Source organism: Argiope bruennichi, chromosome 7 (assembly GCF_947563725.1).
Source record: "Argiope bruennichi chromosome 7, qqArgBrue1.1, whole genome shotgun sequence".
Lineage (NCBI taxonomy): Eukaryota > Metazoa > Arthropoda > Arachnida > Araneae > Araneidae > Argiope > Argiope bruennichi.
This window is the reverse complement of record NC_079157.1, coordinates 28092306-28116594: the sequence shown is the minus strand read 5'-3', so window position 1 is coordinate 28116594 and position 24289 is coordinate 28092306. Positions and strand designations below refer to the sequence as shown.

The window sequence follows — 24289 nt, the reverse complement described above, 5'->3', positions numbered from 1 at the left end:
ATCACAATTTTTTTTTCTTCTCATTCTCAGTTATATTATTAACAGAAATCAAATTCTTAATCAGATTCAAAAAGAAATTATAAGATACATTTAAGTAATATCCATTCAGCTTCATACAAATATGACACATATCATGATTTCACAATTACATAGAAAATGACATATTTCACCATTACATATTTCACAATTACATGGAAAATATTTGAAAATCGAACATATAATTCAAAGATTACTTCAGTGCATGAATTTATTGTACAAGAACAATTTGTTCTTGAAATAACACTCACTATAACGATTCATTTTAACAACTTCACATATCTTGGTTAATAATATTTCAACACTTTTATAAACCCCAAACAAAAGTTTATTTAATTGTAGGTATTAAAAAATAGTCCAGCAAAAAGGTTTGTTTTTGATGGAGTATCAGAATCCTATAATGTTGAGAAATTTTTAAAAAATCAAAGTTTATTTAAAATGAAAATCTTTTCTAAATTTCAATTTCTTTCAGTGATTTTCAAACCTCATTATTCTAAATGCTTTGAGGGAATTTATTCACAAAAGTGTGTCACTTCCATATAACAAAAAATTATTTCAATGAATTAATTTGAAGAAATAAGGACGGATATTCATAACATATAACAAAAAAAATATTTTAATGAATTAATTTGAAAAAATAAGGACGGATATTCATAACTATTCAAAAACATGAAACATAAACAAATTGAGATTCTTTTTTTTTTTTAGAATGTAAAAATAACAAATATAAAATATTTCCCATCAGCAAATTGGAAAAAAAAGAAAGAATACTTTGTAGAATTTTTACAAGTGAAAAAAAAAAAAAAAAAAAAAAAAAAAAAACTGCAGAGAGAATGAGACTTGAATTCTCAATTTCACATTGGCATTGGATCTTAAATATAGTTAACTGTTTGAAAAGTCTTTGGCACCTTTTCCGTAGAAAATAATATATTCATACATGGTTAAAATTCTCATCCATATACAACTAGTATATTTCGAGGTATAAAATCTTCATAAAATTTCAATATTGAAACATTCTGTATATATAAGTGGCATGTAAGTTCATTAGGATGACATCCTGACAAATGAAATTGCACAAATAAAAAATATGTAGATGCAGAATAATAAACATGATGACAAATGAAAACAACTTCTTGACTTTCATTATTTCCATCTCCGTCCTCGTCCAATACCTTGACCAGGAACTATTTATTTAAAAGAGAAGAAAAACTAAATAAGAAATAATTATGAACACACTAAAGCATTTTCAACACCAAATGAATACATTTTGGATTATTGTGGTACTAGAGTTACATACTTAATCCTCATTTTCATTGAAATATGAAGCCATTAGATTCAGTGCATCAGTACTACATTAGTTCAGTACTAAGTACAACATCAATGATGACTTTTGAATGGCACACATGACTAGATAATGCCTCTTTTTCCATATAACATAGGTTCATTATATTCTTACAAAGAAAGCAGTACACGATAAATGGATTTTGCGGAACTTCTTGAACACATTCCGCAATATCAGAACTGATTTTTTTTTATCCGTCCAATTCTTATTAAAATAAGGATGTTAAACAGTTCAATGTTTGTTTGTTTTTTAAATTCTCTAATCATGCTAACAGTTTCTTAAATAATAATCAAACCATTCACTAAACACCACTGTGCTACTTCCGCAGACTGAATATCGCTAATACTGCCAGAGAAATGTATTCTGTTCTTTCAACCAGTTGGCAGAAGAAAAACTCTCACAAATCAAAACTAATATGATCTATACTGGAAAAAAAAAAAAAAAAGTGGAGAGAGGAAAGGGATGTGTTTCCATGTTTCATAATCAAGAATGGTATTGTTTCGTTTTCAGAAGCTATGATTACAATATTTTATTCCTGCAATCTTGAATGATTACGATATTTTATTCCTGCAATCTTTAGAAATCAGCATTTTTCAGATGGGAAAAAAAAAAAAAAAAAAGCCAAGAAACTTGAAATTCCTTATATTTTCCCTGTTTTTATGAAAATTTCTAAATTCTTCCATATTTTCCAGGGTTTTTTTTAAGACAGCTTTTGAATTCCCTGCATTTTCCCACTTTTTCCTGTTCTTCCGATAGCATGGCAACACTGATAACTCCCTTCCCTCCTCTTTAATATTTTTTTTTTCTTTTGCCGCAACTAACATTATTTCAACATAAATCTAATTGGCTTAGTGCATACTCTCTAGAATAATGAAGCACGGATTGGCAACTTATCTTGTTAAATTCATTCATTTCAGACTCGTGAAATAAAAATAGCGTATCTGGTACTATCCATATTTTCAATTTATAAATAAATAAATTTCATTCAATGAAAATCCTGAAATCAAATTGCATGTGCCCATTCCGATTTTTCTGATAAAGAATGTGCTGACAATTAAGTGAAAAGAATGATAAAATGATGTAAATATAGACCACATACAAAGAAAATAAAAATCGAATAAGACACACTCAATGTACAATCCAAAGGCAAATATAAGTTTCATCACAGATGGCATACCTGGAGCAGAGGCCATATCCAGATTCATGCGACTCATATCCTCCGCCAGACAGACTGAGGTAGGCTGTCGAGGACCAGCAGGAGGTTTCGCAGGCTGTCTAGGAGGTGCAGGAGGTAGTCTGTGGGCAGCACCAGAATATGAAACCTCCTCTTCCTTATTCTCGTAATAATCTAATGATGAAAAGAACAATGAACAAAAACTATAATGCCCATCATTTCCCCTTTTAATTGTTAAAAAGTGTTCACTTTCTTTTCATTCACAATAAAACTGCAAAAAAAATTGAATAGAGTGAAATTTAATTTTAAATGACATGTAAATTGCTATGAAAAAAAAAATCAAGTTATAAATAAAATAAACACAATTCCTTTCTTATAAAATAACAATGGATTAACATTCATCACTCATTTGCTTAACATTTTAGAAATGTCCATAATGATTGATATACATCCTTCTCCCAAAACACTTCCACTCCTTCAACTTTTGAATACATTTTTTAAAACTAAACAAAATTTCCATTCATAAAGTATTTCGAGATCATCATTGTCCAAATCCTATGGCAGTTCAATAAAAATCTTTTCCAATAGCAATCTATTGATTTTGTTTCAAGTTTATATAGAAACAATTCAAACAAATATTTTGCATTCTTTATGAATAGAATTAAAAGTATTACAAGTTTTTTTCAACTCTATTTTTAGATGAATGGAGGTTAAATGACCATGATACAATTCTAATGGATTTAGTTTAAATCTACTTTTGTCTTCTTTATCTCACTACTATTCTGTTATTCACCCTATAAGGTTAGATATAGATTTTTTGCAACTCTTAATATACAGTACACTCCCGATTATCCGCGGGATTGGGTGGCGCGGCCGCCGCAAATAACAAAAATCGCGGATAATCCGAAAAAAGCTAAAAACGGGTATAGCAAAGAAGGAAACAGTCATTCCAACTTTGAAAAATCGTTTTATGTACAATAAAACGTAAAATAAACAGCTGGAAATGTTTAACTAACGCTTAATATTTTAGTATATCACTCAAAACTAACCTAAAATGCATTTTGTTAATGAAAACAGAAAAGTGTTTTAGATGATGTATTTACGAGAGGCGTCAAGGATACACAGAAAAATTAATACATATGTACTGTTTTAATACTGTAATATATTATGTAATTACAAAAGCATAACTGTAAAACCACACCTTTTTGAAAAAATCAGTTAAAAAAAAAAAAAAAAAAAAAAAGACTTTGTGCGGCAGGCGCGGATAACCGGGAGTCTACTGTATTACCTTTTTTAATTGTTCAACAGATATTCAAAGCATTTTCATTATCATCAATGCTTTCTGCTAATCAACATAAAGCAAATATTTAAGGATATTTCTTATTTCCCTCAGCATTCACAATAACTTACTTCGTCTTTTGTCAAGATGTCGTCTGCTATGAATTGTTGTCCATCCTGGTTCCTAGAATTAAATAAAAATATTATATATATATATATATATGCTCAAATGATGCTTCATAAATTAAACAAATTATTATTTAATATTAAGTCTACTAATAATAAAGATGAAAGTGTGTGTATCGACACTCTAAAGGCCAGACCGCCTGATCCAGAGCTACCAAATATGTACATATACATAACTTGGAGAATGGTTATGTGGACATCGGAACTGGTATTTTTGAAATTGTAATTAAAAATGAAGAGAAATTTTAGCTCTTTTTCATGATCATTTTCAAAAATATGACAGTAGAAAATTAATTTCTACAGCATCTTTAATTATCAAGCATCAAAAATGGTCTGTACAATAATATCAAAATTAATAATAGATAATTTTTAAAATTAATTTCAATGAATTTTGTAACAATATATTCCATTTTCATTGTGGAAGTAAAATAAATCATTCACATTATTAATAATAATCTGTAGATAATGGCATTTCAATTTAAAAATTCCCAATCTCGCCAGTTCTCACCGAAATGTTCCATCTTTGGTTGTGTTTTATTTCAGGACACCAATCATATGCATACTGAGTGCAAACATCTCATTTCATATTATAATTATATTCCACTATATCTGAGAAAAATGAATCTTATTATTTTCTGTTATTATTGAATTCCCTATGATTTCACTTATCTCAGATCATACGGTCTCTTATCTATGGTTTACAAAATAAAGCTCCATATAATCCCAACAAACATACCAAGACTTTACACAACACATTCAGAAATATTTCACCCTCAACCCTGCAAAAGTTTGCTGAATCCACTTTTCTATATTCTCCTAATGAAAACACCAAAGATTAAAAAAGAATGCCCGAGCCTCTTTAAATCACTTACGCACTTCCAAAAAGGCATTTGTTTATACAAATAAATCTATCAAATACCGAAATGCAGAACAGAAACTAATGTTCATACATGAAGGTCAAATCCTATATGATTCGATTGCTGATAAACCATATCAACTTTCTGCTATCCATAAGAAATCAGAAATTGCAATAGATCTTTCTGTTTTGAAATGACACACATGAGATGATGACCTTAAATCATTAACCTGAACGCTTACCATAGACATGAAGCTGGGTTGACAAAAGAGTGTCTCGAGAATAAGATATCAGTACAGAAGGAGTTAAAAAGGCAATATTTTAAATTCTGAAATGCTGTAAAATTCATTTTTGTGTAATAATAATGTTGACAGTTATAATGGAAAAGCAAGAAAAATTTACTTCATTTTTAATTAGATAAAATTCTAATTAAAAAATTTTTTAAAGTCCCGAGATGCACTTTTCAAAGTAAACATGTCAAATCTGGAAGCTGTAGTGGTCATTTAAACTAGATACATTCCAATCCAAAATATATTTATACTAAATTTGGTAGTTCAAGCTTAAATAGTTTATTTTGTAAAGTATTATCAACACACATTTTTATTCTTAGTAGAAATCAAAATGAACAATCAGTTTATACCAAATAATAATTATTTCTCAGTTTCTCCAACAATTAACCTGCATTAAAACATCTAAAAAACCATTTTAACCTGTTCAAACATTTTAAAAACTACCCCCTCATTATGAATTTTTACCTGAATCGTACCAGATTTAATCAAATACTGCAAGTGACTCATCTAAAATACATTTAAAACATATAAAATATTTTCATTCAGTAGACATGGAAACACTAAAAATAATTTTTCTATAAATTAAAATAAAGTTTTTAAATAATAAAAATTTACCAATTTAGTCATGAAATTCAACAATACCAGTCATAAAATTTTCAATAAAGTATTCCTTATGCTTCAGAATATTTGAAAGCGAAATTTAAAGATTACTTTTATGAAAAAAATTACATACATCTTCTTCTATAACAACATACGCTTTCTCTTCAACAGCGCGAGTTGGAATATGTCTTTCTGTGAGCACCACATCAAACACTGGACAGACTGCATCAGAAAGCAAATAACTATAAAGGAAATACAAAATGATCAATAAACAAACGAATACAAACATGTAAAATTTAGATTAAAATTAGATTGAAGCATAACAATACCTACCACAGCCGTTTACAATATGCCAAGGCACAGTGAGGAGTATCTTTTTCATCATGAAAGTTACATCTGAAATGTTTTCATTCAAAATACATTATTTTATATAATAACTAATTATATAATATAATTAACTTCTAAATACTTAACATATTTCTTAACATATATTAACATATATATCAATTACCAAACCGATGACCAAACTTCATCATTGCGATATATCGAAATATCATTTCTTATTTATAGCTTTATAAATTATAAATAGCATCTCTTAATATACTGACAAAAGGAGGTTCAATTTATATAATAAAAATATTCATGTTCTTTTCAATCAAAATAATTAAAAATAATTGTGTTAAAATCCTTTTAATAAAATGTGTCAATGTCAAAGCAATGTCTCTATGTTACAATTTATCAGATTGCCTTTTATTAGCAATATGAATTTTTTTTAAAATTTTAACTTTTTTACTGATGATTTTTAAAAAATCTTTCATTCTTCACACATACACACACATCCAAAAAGATACAATAATGCTTTGCATACGAATTTCATAAATTTTTATTCTTATTTTAATAAGGTCACGCTTAAACTGTGCAACATGTTAAAAAAAAACAAAAAAAAAAAAAAAAAACAGAAAAGTAAAGAATGGGCAAAAACTAATCCTTGCATTCTTTTAATATCTACCAACAGGTACAGAGCAGGACAAAATAAAAAAGGAAATTAAAAGGGCCTCTCTGCCAAATGCAATTACTACACTGCAGCAGGATTCAAACTATAATTTAACTTACTAATTAATAATAATTAAGCTAAATAATATTTAAAAAAATAAATACTCAAAAAAAGCTTCTGTAAATAAAACAATTTATGTTTTAATACACAAAATGATTCATAATTTTTCCAGTATTCTAAACAAATATTCAGTAATAGTTAATTTATATAAATAAAAATGTAAAACTTCTAGAATTAAAAAAAAAAAAATACAAATATTAATAATGCATTTGAAAAAAAAAAAGCTAGAAATTATGAAAAAAAATCAAAATTACTAAAGTTTACAACCTTTAGATATATTATTAAACTAGCTAGTTACCTAGCACATGAATGGTAATCAAAGCAAGTTTTTGTAAGTAAATCATTCGCTATAAATTCTGATGGCAGCCTTGCATCCACACCAGCTCGTAATTCCAGTAAAAGGAAACCAGCATTCCATATTTGAAAGTTATTAAAATCCCCTGAAATAAAGTTAGATAAAAAAATTTTAAAAAGTTAAAAGAAATAAAATGAAACGACTGGCTGTAATCAGCAATAATTCAAATTAATTGTGTAAAGAAAGTTATACTATTATGTATCACAGGTGAATGACATGTTTACATGGGTTTCAGAATAACAAAAACAGTTCATGAAATCGCAAAACTTTCCGTCCGAACCTTCATTTTATTACACAGATGATTACTGGATGCGTAAGAAATTAAATTCTTTTGAAGTACATCAGTTATTTTTAAATACATTCAGATCATATTCAAAATTCTGACTAGACATAATTATTACGTAAGCTTGTTGCCCCGCCTCTCACTTGTAACGCCTTCTAGCGGTATGTGTAAAAAACCATCAGTCTTTGTAACATCATCGACGTAGCAGCACGCCGAAAGGCAAAGCTCAAACCAACTCCCGAAAGCGGTGAAACAATAAAATCTTTAAAATACAAAAAAAGGTCCGTCATCATTGTTGAACCTCTCCATTCTGGTCCGTCGAGCCGGAGACGAATTAGCGAAAATATGGAGAAAAATAAAACTCAAAAAGCCAAAGAGTTCAATAGAATCCGTGGAAGGATAAAGGCAAAACTAACAAGTGTTAAAAACTTTGTTGAAAGTAGTTCAACGGTTGAAGAAGAAAATAAATTCATATTCAGCTGTCAACAAAAGCTGGCAATTGTGGAAGAAATAAAAAATGAATTAGAAATTTTATTCAAGGATTATTTAGAAATCGACGAAGATGAAACACTTAGCCAGAAGTGCGATCAAGAAATGTTGGAAATCGAAGAAGAAAGAAACGAATTAGAGGTAAGTTTGAAATGCTTACTCTCTAATTATAATGTTAAGGAAAATGTAATGCATAATATAAATGATCAAAATTCAAATTTGAAAGCTTATATCAATCATATTGAATTAAAAACGAAACTTCCGGAAATTCCCTTACCGCTATTTTACGGAAAAATGGAAGAATTCAGTAATTTCAAAAATCAATTTATGTGTCTAATAAACGATAATATCGAATTAACGAATAATCAAAAGTTATTTTATTTAAAGGCTGCCCTCCGTGGTGAAGCTAAATTTATAGAAACAAGTGACGATACATTTGAGTCACTGTTTGCTGCTCTCGAAGAACGCTTTGAAAGTAAGCGAGCAGTTGTTGATATTCACATTCGAAATATGCTAAAACTAGAAAAATTAAATTTTGAGTCTGCAAAAGGCTTACGAAATATCACAGACACAATAAATAAAGGTTTGAGAGGTTTAAAAAGTTTGAATTTAGAATGTAAACACTTAACAAATGCTGTATTAGTAAATATAATATTAGAAAGACTTGACAAAGAGAGTAGAAAGGCATATGAAATGTCCATACAATCAAAACAAATACCTTCATTGAAGGAGCTCTTGCAATTTTTAGAATCAAGAGCGATGGTACTCGATCAATTAGGGAAATACCCTACAAGTTATGAATTCCATAAATAATTTCAAGGCGCAATAAATAAGCCGAAAAACTTTCTTCTTAATGCGAATAAACTAAGTAATGTAAAGCCATGTATTTTATGTAAATTTGAACATCCTTTACAAAGATGCTCTGAATTTTTAAAATTGAGTGTTTCTAAAAGAATCGAGCTTTTAGAAAAATATAACATTTGTAAGAACTATTTGAAATTGCATAAGCCACCCTGCAAATCCACCTTCCTCTGCCGAAGCTGTCAAAAATCAGGCCATAATTCTTTGATACATCTGGATCCTAAACTTTCAAGTACGCGCCTTGCAGAGGTAACGCCCCCAGACGCGGGGGAGCAACTTTATGTAAACAATGAACCGTCTGGCTCGTCGAGGTTGCCACAAAAACTGACCCCTGATGCTGAGTCAGCGCTTACAAGTAACTCGACACTATCTTCAAACATTCTATGCACCGCGCAGTTATTTATTGAAGATGCATTTGGTCAAAAAATAAAAATAAAAGCCCTGTTTGATTCTGGAAGTTCGGTGAACATAATAACTGCAGATTTGGCCACTTCTTTAGATCTGAAGCGGGAAAAAGTTAATGCATCCATCTCTGGTATTAACGGAGGAGAATTCTTCGTTAAAAATAAAATAACCACTACCGTTTTTAATGAAGACAATGATTTCTCCAGAACTGTATCATTTTTAATTATGCCTAAAATAACGCATTTATACTCCTTCTAATGAAATTGATATCTCAAAAGTTAACTTCACAAATGAGATAAAACTTGCGGATGAGACTTTTCATATTCCTAGTAAAATTAATGCATTACTCGGATGTGAGTTGTTCTTTGATTTATTAAAGGCAGAAAAATTTAGATCATATGATAATTCACTCTTGTTACAAAATAGTGTGTTCGGATATTTAGTAACGGGAACAATCAACGGCAGAAATTCTCATTTCTTTTCTGGATTAATTTTTAAAAATGATAATCTGGAGAATTCCGTTAAAAATTTCTTTAACTTAGAATCATTTCCTGGTGATAATACAGATGATTCAGTCGAATCAAAAACATATGAACAAACTTATTGTGAGGAACATTTTCTTTCCACTCATAAGAGGGATAGTACCGGCAGGTATGTTGTTAAATTACCAATGATTGAAGAAAAAAGTTCTACACTAAGAGATTCAAAGGAAATGGCGGAAAGGCGTTTAAATTTAACTTTGGGAAAGATTAGATAAAAATAAAACAATGGCAATACAATACAAGGCTTTTATGGATGAATATTTCCAGTTAGATCATATGGAAAGAATTTTAGATTCTCCTGAAATTGCTAGTAGTGAATATTATATTCCTCATCATGCCGTATTTCGCCCAGAAAGCACATCAACACTCTTGCGTGTCGTTTTTGATGCATCTGCAAATTCTAGCAGTGGAGTTTCACTTAATTCCATTTTATTGAACGGCGTAACAATTCAACGGGAACTATTTTGCATCATCTTGAGATTCTGAACATATCAATTTGCATTTAGTGCAGATATAAAGAAAATGTATCGCCAAATTTTGGTCACAGAAGCAGATAGAGACCTGCAAAAAATTCTGTGGAAACCTAATAGATTTGCTCCTGTGGAAGCATACAGACTACGGACTGTGACATATGGAACACAATGTGCTCCATTTTTAGCCACCAGAACACTCACGGCATTAGCTGAGAAGGAAAAAAGTGAATTTCCTCAAGCATCTGCAGCACTTCTTACTGATGTTTAAGTTGACGACATTTTAACTGGTTCAAATAACTTACCAGAAACCAAGGCTTTACAACAGCAGTTAATAGAACCTTTAAGTAAAGAAGGCATGCAACTTCACAAATGGGTTTCCAGCCACCCACCATAGATCTACATTACTTCTGCGATACCTCAAATAAGGCCTACGGTGCAGTCATCTATGTGTGTTCAAAAAATAAATTCTATGAAGTGAAAACAAGTCTTTTGTGCAGCAAATCGCGAGTGTGTGCAATCAATAGCGACTTTATGAAAGAAGTTAAAACTCTTTGTAAATTGAATTTACTAACTAATATTTCTAATAATTTTATTTGTAATATTTTAAATTTAAGTAACAACTATACTAAAATTGTAAGTTATCTTTTCAGATTTATTAATAATTTGAAGTGCTCTTCTGCACGTAAAAAAGGTAAGGTAAGAATAAAGGAAATCTGCTAGCGGAAAGAGTAAACTCCTAACCCACCAGTTTTAAATTGTGGCATCGATTTTTGTGGACCATTCTTAATTAAATATAAAGGCCAACGCAAAGGTATTTTTCAAAAGATTTATATTGCAGTCATCATTCAAGGTCAACTAAAGCCATACATTTGGAATTAGTTACCGATCTAACGTCTAATGCTTTAATTGAAACTTTAAAACGCTTCTTTGCCCGACGCGGTAAATGTGCATGTATATTTTCGGATAACGCATGAAATTTTGTTGGAACATATTCAGAATTAAAAAGATAGAAAAAATTAATGAGTAATCCTGATGATATTTTAAATAATTATTTAACTACAGAAAGTATTGATTGGAAATTTATTCCCACAAGGTCTCCTAATTTTGGAGGCTTGTGGGAATCAGGTGTCAAATCTTTTAAATTTCATTTAAAGAGAGCAGTAGGTTCTATAAAACTCATATTTGAAGAATTTTTAACATTAACTGCAGAAATCGAAGGTATTCTAAATAGTAGACCTATTGTACCTTTATCTACGGATCCTAATGATTATACAGATTTGACTCCGGGCCATTTCTTAATTGGCCGTCCAATAACTTCAATTACTGAACCACAATTAATTGAAAAATCAGATAATTATTTGTCAAAATGGCAAAAATTAACTAAATTAGTACAACAAGTTTGGAAAAATTGGAAACGTGATTATTTGAATAATTTACATCTTAGAAACAAATGGCAGTTTGCTAAGAATAATGTAAATCTTAATGATATGGTTGTAATCAAAGATCCAGATTTGCCTCCATATAAATGGAGACTGGGTAGAATTCAAGAATTAATAAAAGGTTCAGATGGTTTAGTCAGAGTTGTTGTAATAAGAGCTTTGAATGGTGTTATTAAAAGAGGTATTAGTCAAATATGTTTACTCCCAAAAAATTAAGTGGATTTATATGTGTATATGATTGTAAATAAAAATTATTTCAGTATTATTTTGTGTAAATTTATATATAAGAATTATTTCCGTATTTTTTATTTGTTTTTACATTTATTCAATAATGACAGTACATAATTTTATCAATACTATATATGTTGCATATCACTTTCTATTACAATGAGCATCAGAATATAAATAATAACATCTTCTCTTCTCTGGTCTACACCATTAATCAGATGTGCAAATACCGACTTCTGTTTCGGCATCAAACAGACCAGACAGATATTTTTAGATGTTTCATTTGACTGATTTGGTGGTGTGTGAATAAACCTCAGCATGAATAAAAAAATTAGTTGTATTGCAAACTACGAAATACATTATATGCAAAGCATGTTCAAATGAAAAGGTAAGAAACGGCACTGTGAGTATAAATGAGGACTTTATTCAAAGTATACACCATAGACCTGAGAACAACGATCCCATTGATTAACGAGCCGAAAGATTGTTCCCAAAATTCTTGTGGTCGTGACGAGACCTAGTCCTCCACAGCGTCCTTGAGTTCGTCGTTCGAGATGAAGTGGTTCCCTTTCAGACGTTTTTTCAGGGGACCAACTACATGAAAATCGCGGGACGTAACATCCGGGCCGTACGGCGAATGGTCGAGTTGACTGCTCCCACTTGAACTTGGCCAGTTCTGGTGCTCGACCCTGTAGACGTGTGGACATGCATTATTATGGAGTAGAACCACACCCTCCGCGAGTAGCCCCGGTCTTTTGTTCTTGATGGACCTGCGTAGTCTTTGGAGTGCCTCACAGTACAAATCAGAATTAATATTTCTTCTCTGCTCAAGGAATTCAACACACCACGCGAATTAGACAGCACTCTTCTCCCCCACACATGCTTTGATCTATGCTGGAGACTCCAAACGCATCCCTAGATGTCTCGCTACGTTCTCCCATAGCGGCATAGGCAAATATGTTAACAGTAATATTGTTATGACATTTCGTACCTTTTCATTTGAGCATCCCCTTTTGTGTGTACATCTATACTTATATACAGCTCAATGTGTGTGTGTTGGCACTCTGCAGACCAGACCATTTGACCTACAGCTACCAAATTTGGTACATATATAACTTGGAGGTCGGGAATGTGCACCTGGGATCCCTTTTTTTGAATTTTTAATTCCCACCAAAAAAATCTTTTCCTTTTCCCCACCGCCAAATGAGTACGGCTTCAGTTTTTTTTCTCCCCACGTTAATCAGGCTAGGCTTAACATTTTTCGGCCGATTATTTCAAAAGATTTGTTTATTTTCTTAATGTCTGATGCATTTAAAATTAAACATTGTTAATGAATCGATCTTTCACATTCATTCTGAAGTACTTTTGAATTAAAATAAAACAGAATAAAGGAAATTAAAAATTTCTAATCTGCATAGCATTACCCCAACTGCTGTAGAAAAATTCATGCATTTGTGTTACCGTGTGTTGAAAATTCATGCATGCACATTGTGTTCTGATTGTTGACAACTATTAACAACGAATACGGACTTGATTTAAATTATTTTTAGGTTAGTTGCATGTTTTTGTAATTAAATTGTATTTATATTAGTTATATATTTTTTGTATATACTTACAGTTTTAAGTACAACGTTTTTTAAGTAGTTTATTTAACCTGTTTTCAACCGATTATTTTAAACAATTCATTTTATTTTCTGAATGTTTGATGCATTTAAAATTAAACATTATTAATGAATCGATCTGTTCATGATGAATCTGAGAAAATTTTGTTGACAAATTCTTGAAATATTTCATAAATTAAGAAAGATATTCTTTAGTGTCCATAAAGTTTAAATGCTCAGTGACTCTGTTTTCAGTAATCATATTACAAAAAAATACTTTGTTGCAATAAAAAATATTATTATATTAATTGCAGATTAATCCTTTCCACTTTAATTTAAAGTATAAATTCTACGGGAGCTAACAGAAAATTAGAGAAATAAATATTAAGTTATGACTGAAGGCCTTTATAATATTATGAGTGAATTATATGACTATCAAAATTTGAAGTTTTAAAATATTTTGATGAAGAAGCTATTAAAGTAGGAATTGCATAAAATATTTTATGCAATTAATATTAAGATTGGCGAACAGGCTGGTCGCCAAAGGAGGCTAGTATATATATGTATGTATGTAAGTATGTATGTATATCTCGTTGTGTATGCGCGATACATTGTAGTAAAGGTCCAAAATTTTTATTATTTAATATTCAAATTCATTTTAGAGATTAGATTAAAACATATCACACATTTCATCATAGACCTGGTTCATTTATAACCCTTGTAATGATTAAATAATTCATTTGTATAATATCAAAGATGCAAAGCTTCAGTTATACTTTGCCTTTGTCCTATATAAATTCACAAATTTCCTGGCTCAGACATTATTTTTCAACTGTTATTTAGGTAGAAACTTTTCCTTCTTAATAAGGGAGGTTTGAGTCAAATGTCAGCAAGAAACTGCTGAAAAAGCTAAGTAATTATCCCAAATTTTGTGCCAGACAAAATATACAGAATTCAGCTAAAAGACATTTGAATTGTTGGATATAACAGAGATCCCTTTTGAGGTACAAGTAAATGATATCTTTACTTACAAATGTTTCTCAATAGAAGGATTAAGGGATGAAAAATCATCCAATACCAATTTTTAAAAATGATGAAAAATAATATGCAGTTAACAGTTTTGTTTCTTACCAGTCAATACTAAAGTAAAATTAGACAAGAAAACACTTTTATCCCAAGAAATCCCAGATTTACCAATGCGATAAGGAGAATAGTCTTTGAAGCTTCTGCCATATTTCTTTCTATAAATCCTTTCAACTTTATTGAATACAATTGTATATTGTTCATAAGTTTTGGACTGCTTAATTCTTAAAATCAAAATAAAAATAACCAACGAAAATATTAAATTGCATCATGAAAAAACAAAAATATAATAAATAGCAAGAAATTTTAAACATACGTGCTTTGTTGGCAAGCCATTCCAGGCACCCTTTATTTTTTTCAATATCCTCTCCTATGCAAAATAAAGGAGGGGGATTTTCCTCATCAGAAGGGTTAACAAATCTTTGAATGGCATCAAATACTTTTGACATATTCCTTTCGCTGCTTTCTTCACCCTTGAATATGTCAATATGATGGAGATCGTCAGCTATAAAATATTTTAAATATTTATTAAATTAAACATAATAACTTCAAAGGCACAAAAAAAAATTGAAGGTTGAATATTTTTCCGAATCACAAAAAGTATGGCAAAGTACATATTTTGTACTTCCCATCCTGAATAATTGTTTCAATATTTCAAAAAATGGCAATGCACATTGTTGAGGAAAGAGGGGGGGGAGGGTTATAAAGGAAAGGTCCATTAAGCATTATCTTAATACGCATTGGAACTCCTGTATCCATTTCACAATAGATTCCCTTTCCAAATTCTTTTGTTAGATTTCTTTCTGAATATATATAATAAACAAGACTTCACACCATGGTTTCGAATGATCATATTCAACGAATGGGGAAATAAAACAAAGAAAAAGCTTCTTTTGCTTTTTGTTTTGCTAATTAAATACTTTTAAAAGATCTTTTTTATATATGACTTTGAAGGTTTTTTAAAAAACAGCTTTCATATTTAAGTGCTTTTCATGACACTACATACCCCGATTCATAAATATTTTAAATTAAATTTAGAAGTATTTAAGTCTTTATTCATACTTACAAAAGCGTTTAGCCTGACCAGTGTAGCCTGTAGGAATGGGACCTGTAAAAGACAAAATTTGCAAATAATTTTTAACAAAAAAAAAAAAAAAAAAAAAAAATCATTTTAAGCATCTAGCAAATAAATATTGCATAGGAAATAAATTGCACGATGAAAAATTGAAGACACTATTTCCTATGGTATGAGCAAAAAGTCAATATTTAACTTAAACTTAATTTTTTCAATGATTAGCATTTGTTCAATGGATCTTTAAAAATATAAAATTATCACAAATGTATTCCAAACAAACTTTTAAGATTTGGTTTAATTTAAGAGCTTTTCTTTAATAAATGACAATATGGTTTGCAAAACATAAGGATATTTACCTTAGAAAAGAAATGAAATTTTAAAAAGAAAGCAATCTGTATAAAAGAGTAATAACTAATATAAAAGATAGTGTTTACAACAAACTTGCCAGGACAGATAGATATACAGCAAAAAGTGACTACTTAAATACATACCAGGATGTATAAGCATATGCATTTCTCTGTGTATTCCATACGAAATGGAATATTCAACCATTCCGACTTCAATAGGTATATAAGATGTTTCTGTTTGGCATAAAATATTAAAAGATATAAAATAGAACATCTTCCTTGATGTGAATTCTGTAAAAAAAATAATATTTTTGTAAAATTTTGATAAATTATTTTGAGATAAAAAAAAATTTATAAATAGCAATTGCAGAAAACTGAGCAATATAAACTTAAGGAGAAAACAAGTCTGAGAAAATATAGATAAAACTGAGAATACCAACTTTACTTTAGATCTTAGTACAACACTGTTAATAATAATAATAATTTAAAAAAAATATGCAAAAAGGAAAAGACTTATTTATAAAAGGATAAAGTTTTACTTTTAAGTTCACATACAAAGGGTGTTTAAATGAAAAGGTACGAAACATCATAACGTAACCGCTAAAATATAACTAGATGTCTCGCTATGGGAGAACGTAGAGACATCTAGGGATGTGACTGCAGCCTCCGGCATAGATTGGAACATGCGCGGAAGGCTCCTATATAGAGCCCGTCCAATTGATGTGGCAGTGCCTGTGAAGAAATGTTAGAAGAACCATTAATTCCAATGTGTACTGCGAGACACTCCGAAGACTATGCAGGTCCATCAAGAATTCACGGAAGGTGTGGTTCTGCACCATGATAACATGTATCCACATATCACCAGGTTCACACACATGGAACTGGTCAAGTTCAAGTGGGACCAGCTTGAACATCCGACCTACAGTTCAGACTTGTCGCCCTGTGATTTTCATGCGTCCCCTGGAAAAACATCTGAAAGGGAAGTGCTTCAACTCAGACGGCGAACTCAAAGACGCTGTGAAGGAGTGGGTCTCGTCATGGCCACAGGAATTTTGGGAACAAGGAATCTGTCGTCTTGTTAATCAATGGGATCATTGCGCTCAGGCCTATGGCGTATAATTTGAATCAAGTCTTCATTTACACCCACAGTGTCATTTAGTATCTTTTCATTTGAACATCCCTTGTACTATGACTAAATATTCGTAAAGTAAAGATATTTTGAGATGAGGCAAAGTCAGATTCCAAATTCTTTTGTAATAAATTTACATATACAAATTTTAATTCATGACAGGATAAAATAAGAGATTAAAGGAAATGATAAAATTTTTATTTTAGGTATACAGTCATTTAAAAAAAAAGAAATAAAAGCAGAATTTTTGTATTCAAAAACGACTGTCTCATAATAAAACAATGAGATTAAAGAATTATAAAATACAGTATAAATGAAATGCAATATTATACACACATATATATATATATATATAAAACCTGAATAATTAGACAGAAAGAGTAATAAAATTTAAAGGAATAAGTGCACAAAATGCTTTATAAAAATAAAGAGATGAAAGCTTACAAAAAAAATCCTTTATATTTTAAAGAATTCATTTTCTTTTGAATTCACCAATTCAATATATTCATTTGAAAATATAAACATAAAATCTCATTTTAACAACAGACCTTTCTTAGGTCAATAGAAAAGTAAATATAGAAAATTATATAAAAATAGATTCTTTAAAATTAACAAACAGATTTGAAAAAGAAAATGTAAATTTATCAATATTGGTTTTAACCAAATGGCTTTGAAGAGAAATAAAGGCATCATGGGCACCTATCTTAAAAACAACACACAATTGGTAAACACCCTCAAATTTTATTTAGTACTAGCTGCCTTTGGCACCCAGCCGGTTCGCCAATCTTAATGTTCGTTAAAATTTTAATAATTAAATATTTTATGCAATTCCTACTTTAATAGCTTCTTCATCAAAACATTTTAGAACTTCAAATTTTGATTGTCATATAATTCATTCATAATATTATAAAGGCCTTCAGTTATAACGTAATATGTATCGCTCTAATTTTCTGTTAGCACCTGTAGAATTTATGCTTTAAATTAAAGTGGAAAGAATTAATCTTCAATTAATATAATAATATTTTTTACTGAAACAAAGCATTTTTTTTATAATCTGATTACTGAAAATAGAGTCACTTAGCGTTTTAACTTTATAGGCACTAAAGAATATCTTTCTTAATTTATGTATTATCTCAAGAATTTGTCAACAAAATTTTCTTAGATTCATCATGAACAGATCGATTAATTAACAATGTTTAATTTTAAATGCATCAAACACTAAGAAAATAAAATGAATCGTTTAAAATAAATGGTTGAAAACAGGTTTTAAAAAAAACTACTTAAAAAACGATGTACTTAAAACTATAAGCATATACAAAAAATATATAACTAACATTAATAATTTTAATTACAAAAGCATACAACGAACCTCAAAATAATTTAAACCCAGTCCGCATCTGTTGATAGTAATTGTCAACACAATGCGCATGCTTGAATTTTCAACGCCAGTAACGTAACGCAAATACGTCATTTTTTCTACGCCAGTTGGGGTAACGCTATGCGGATTAGAAATTTTTAATTTCCTTTATGCTGTTTTTTTTCTTAATTCAAAAGTACTTCAGAATGAATCTGAAAGAACGATTCATTAACAATGTTTAATTTTAAATGCATCAATCTTTAAGAAAATAAACAGAATCGTTTGAAATAATCCGCCGAAAAACGTTAAACCCTAGCCTCATTACTGTTGGGAGAAAAAAAAAATGAAGCCTTACTCATTTGGCGGGAAAGTTAGTTTTTAATTAATAATTAAAATTCTAATTAAAATTTCAAAAAAAGGGACCCCAGGTGCACATTCCCGACCTCTAGGTACATGTACCAAATTTGGTAGCTGTATGTCAAATGACCTGGCCTGTACAGCGCCAATACACATTGAGCTTTATTATAAGTATAGATATATATATATATTTTATATTCATTTGTGTGTGTGTGTAATGGTATTTTAAACTCTAATTTCAATTCTAATTAATTCAACTGAAGCTTTGTAAAAATATTTGTGTCAGCGGTTCCTATGTGTAGAGTGAAGACATAGGGAATCGCTGATGAAAACAGACTCTTCTAAAGGATCCCTCTGTTTCCTTTGTCAAGGTCAACATGTGTAAAAAATCTCATGTTATATAAGACCAGGCATAAAATGTTCATCAGCTTTCCATCAATTCTTCTCTTTATGTTGTGTGTGTCTATTCGTCGCTCCTGCTTGTACATAATGTGTGCCTCTCCTGGATAAAATAAAACGACGTCAAAAAAATCAAAAGTCTATTCAATGTCTTCGAAACTGCCTTCTGATTAGAAAATAATATGTTTACATGTTTGTATATATATATATATTCTAGATTTCGAATCAAAATATCATTTAAGAAGCCCATGGACTGAAATACATTTATGACACAGAAATAAAGAGGTAAAATTTATAATCACCTTTAAACTGTTCTTGAGAAACACAGTCAATATAGATATATCTTTTTATTTCTTGCTTCATTCTATTTATCCTTCTTTCCTCTTCTTCCATTTCACGGAAATTATCCTACAAAATAAATCACTATCAGTATAAAGATATATAAAAAAAAATCCCAAAAATAAAAAGTATTTATGCATTAACTGCATGCAATTCGAGAACATAGACAAGCTCTTTAATTACTAGAACAAGTTCTAGTAATTAAAGAGCTTACCAGTCCAAGACTTTTTGTGTGTTTTTACCCACTGATAATTAATCACCTGAATGCAGTTAATGTGTAAATATAAACAAAACATAAAGTTCTACTAACTTCAACAAGAGTTCCATCACCAGCCATTTTCCCACTTCGTACACCAGGATTATGTTTAAATTGACGAGCAAGCTCTTCATAGCGTTCTTTCTCCTCAGAACTTAAGTTCTAAAATAAACAGAAACAAGAGATTTTATGTAAAAATATGTGGTAGGCTGCAGAACATAGTATCATCATTAAACTTGAATTTTTACAAAAGATGGCACTATTATAATGGCCTTTCAATTTAAAGACTATTATATCAGCAACACTAATAACACTTGGTAATAGCTACCAATTTGACAACGCATTCTTGAGTTTTACCTACACTTAAATACAATAATTAAAATGCAATACTTAATGTATCACATCTTGCAATAATTACATGACAAGGCTAGTAAGAACTAAATAAATAGGTTCCAAATCTTTGTGAATGCAAAAGGAAATTTAAAAACATGAAATCCCCCCCTCAATTAGCTGATTATGTCTTGTTTATTTTGGAAATAATTTTAAAACTATTCACATTTGCTTAGTCTAAATTTCACTTCCTGCCCCTTCAGAGTGGCGAACTAGCAAATGAGGTGATTTTTTTTATCCAAGGAAATTTACAACATATTTCTTAAACAGCATCTTTTTGCCTACTAGACTAGTCTCGTTCTCTTTCCATTTATGACTATGGATTGATTTTGATAAATGAAAATAAAAGAAACAATATTTGAATTTATTAAATTTTCTTCAAATGGGACACTGTCTTCACTTACTTACACACACACATGGAGATAAAATCAAAACACTAGCTAATACTACAGCTGAATTTGTAATCCATTCAAAATTAAGATTTTTAATCAATTAAAAATGTCTTTACATTTCTGATACTTATATTTAGTATTGTGTTAATTTTAAATCCATCTGTTTCGACCAAAAAGAATTTCATGCTGATGGTAGGATTAAAACTTGTGTTTAGTAAACCTTTTGATATATATAAAAAAAAGCTAACATATCTATAAAAATACTGGACTTCTCCAATAAAGTTCTCCCTTATAATTCACATATAAATGTTTGTTTATTCTGAAAAGAATGTCGTAACAGACTCATTTCCTTCTACAGCATAAAACATTTCTAGAACCATTTTCAAAATTTGATTCTTGCACCTTGGTTGATTCAAGATTTTTGGTAAGTGCAAGTAATGGTTCAAAGAAGTAAACATATGGTTCGGCAGCAAAATATTAAAATTTTTTAATGAAATCAAGAGAAAATTCAAATCGCAATACAAATGAAAGCATAATTCCTGCAATTTAAAATATTTATAAACATATTACAAATACATGTAAAGTTACAGTATTACAATCACTTTAAAAATGTTATACTTGATGAAAATTTAAGATATTCTCTTTAAATATGTTACTTTCATTTTTTACTCTTTTGTAGATTTCAAATTTTCAATTTTATTTATCAATATTTTGATTCTGAATAGACTAAACTGTCACCTTATATTCAATTTCAAAAAGATTGTCTTCAGAATTAGCAAACTATATAAATATTAATGCGTTAGTAAAAAGATTTTTCAATGAATATTAATTGATTACAATTAAAAACAATACTTCTAGCACGTTTTGTTTACACAAGAGTAAAAGGTATGTTAAATTTTACTTATAAAATTTAAAGAAATGGTATCCTTTTCCCAACTTTTGCTTTACATTTCATCTGAATGCAGTCGACCATGATTGCATAAATTTATTCAGAAAAATCCTTAAACAAATGGCTACAAAAGAGTTTCTTTGGAAAAACAAATATCAAAATCAAAATTTCAATTTTTTTTTTTTTTACAGAAATTAGATATTTCTTAAAGTTATGCTACCTTGTATATTAAAATAGCCCTCTTTGGAAACACATTACTGATTTATAAAAAAAGCGGAGAACAGATAAGTCTATAGCAATTGTTTTTTTTAATTCATCACCTATTTAGATAATTTATCACTCCACTTAGATATTTTATTAAAAATCCCCTTTAATTTAAATTGACATTAAAATTACAAATTTTAAAGATTTGATAGTAAAAGAATTAATTTCGGAAAATAATTTTTAAAAAGAATAAAAGTAACATTTTTAATGAAATGAAACCCTATTAGAAACACACAAATAAGATGGCAACCATTGTGAAACAAATCAATATAATGAATATATCACAAACTAGTAAAAAAAAAAAAAAAAAAAATTCTTTTAGTTGAAAAATGTAATAAATTTCTGTGTTTGAAAATTACCAAAATAACTTTGAGGAAAATGTTATCAAACAATTCCCTCTCTAAAAAGAGTAGACCTGAATTCATTCATTCATTTTTTGACCCACAATATGTTACGATTTCACATTAAACATTCATAATCATCGAATATACACATCATATCCGAAAAACAAAAGATGTAAATAGAACATTTTTAGCCACATTATTTAATGGGGTATTATTAAAAAAAAGCATCAATTTAAAATTTCTTTTAGCAGTAAAATAACACTAGACAAAAGAAAAAAAAGAAGCCCCGCATTCCGCAGTCCAAAACCAACGACACCTGTTGACTGCTTTTAACAAAGAAAATGTCATTCAAATATAAACATTATATAAATAATGAATAATTATACATGAATCAAAATGATTGAAGATTAATCAATCAAAAGTACTTATAGAGGAGATGAAAAGAATCCATATAATGAATTACTTTTTTTTTCTCCTACGAAAACGAAATTGGTTCAAAGTTTACTTACGACCCATAATGGATGTGCGTATATAGGCATACTACTCATGGGTATCTTTATGCCCTTTGCAGCTTCTCTTTCTTGAATTTCTTTCATGAAAAAATAAAAGCTATTCTTTTTCTTATTTTTAGGAGCCATTACAACGGAACTGTAAAATCAGAACTAGGATATTAATCTACGCCACAAAAGCGAATCCAATATCGATCGATTGATGCCGGCGATATACAAGAGTGTCGTAATAAGCGTGCCAATGATGTGCTTCGCGCACGGTGTTGGGTTGGAGTGCCGTATTAAATGTCGTAACAAGCGTTTGTACCACTAGCGTCTCAATCGCAACGTCTATCCCTATGGGATGGGCGAATCCATCACAAACCATACTTTCGACAGGTAGGGACGGAGAGGACGTTGACGGAGAGGGGCAGCAGGGATGAACGTTGTCTTTTAAATGTTGAGTTGTAGCTCAACGCTTATCCCGTTTCAATTGAATCGTTTTCCGTTGGAGTGGAAGGATGCGTTTTCCAAGCAAGGTGTCGACATATTAGCTTAAAACATATTTTTCAATGACCTTCATCTTATTCAATGGATATTTAATACAAATACCATTTATTTTACCCAAAGCAATATTTCAGACAATTCATTTTCAGGTGGCTTTTACTTGTTTTCTACTGTTTTTATTATTATTATTATTACTAATTCTGTTTTTATAGGGTTCTGAATTTCCTGATATTAATGAATCTTGAAATCATTTAAAAGTACTTTTGACCCGACGAATGTTTCCATTAATACATCATCTTCAAAACTGGTAATTTACTGATTTTGAAAAAAATTTAATTGTAATATGATAACATTCCTTTACAGAAAAATTTCTGAATAATATGGAAACATATTTTTCATTTACATCTAAGATGTACTATTTCTGCAGTAAATAAAAAGATGTGCCTATTATATGATTGTATGGATATAACATCTTTATAGTCTGAGAAAAAATATATTCTGCCAATGGTTATATTTGCCTTTACATTCCCAGAACAGTGTATGTCTATTTTTTTATAATTCCTAAACTTCACATTTCTATTTGTCTTAATATGTTACCATGAACTGAAAAAAAAATGTATACTGCTATTTTTAAATTTAAAATATGACATGAGAACATTTCAATTTTGTAATATAAACTAAAATGTGGATTTTTTAAACCATAGATAGTCACAAAAGGCATTGACAAATTGAAGCATCTGAAATATATATACTTTAAATAGAATATGCTTCCTGATATAATCATTCTGTAGAAATATTTTTTATAATATGATTAGAATGTTGCTAATTCAGAATATAAACTCAAACAGAATAAAATTGGAATGGATTTAGAATGTTTTCTGATATTTTGCATTTTCTGCAGTCCTAATTTAAAGATAAAGCTGGCCAATTTTTTTCTGAAATAAAAATTTCATTCCCAAAACTGTATCATGTTCTCATATCATAAAAACACAATTTAAGACATTATTTGGGAACTTCATATGTTTTACATTTATTTTCCATTAGCCAGTTGCAGTTATATAGTTTCTAAAAATAATTATGCAATGATAAATTCTTTTTAAAAAGACAAAATCCAAGTAAAA

General features: G+C 29.5%; 1 protein-coding gene across 1 annotated transcript; it reads right to left on the bottom strand.

Moving 5' to 3' along the window:
- LOC129975776 (protein maelstrom homolog) lies at positions 1-22994 on the bottom strand. The gene is made up of 12 exons (XM_056088991.1): positions 22683-22994; positions 19949-20056; positions 19602-19707; positions 16202-16348; positions 15702-15743; positions 14952-15140; positions 7175-7316; positions 6096-6158; positions 5896-6004; positions 3963-4014; positions 2556-2726; positions 1-1220 (listed from the first exon to the last, which is right to left on the bottom strand). Exons 1-12 carry the CDS (start codon positions 22809-22811, stop codon positions 1180-1182), a joined length of 1299 nt encoding a protein of 432 aa, XP_055944966.1. The 5' UTR covers positions 22812-22994; the 3' UTR covers positions 1-1179.
- Positions 22995-24289: the final 1295 nt, after the last annotated feature.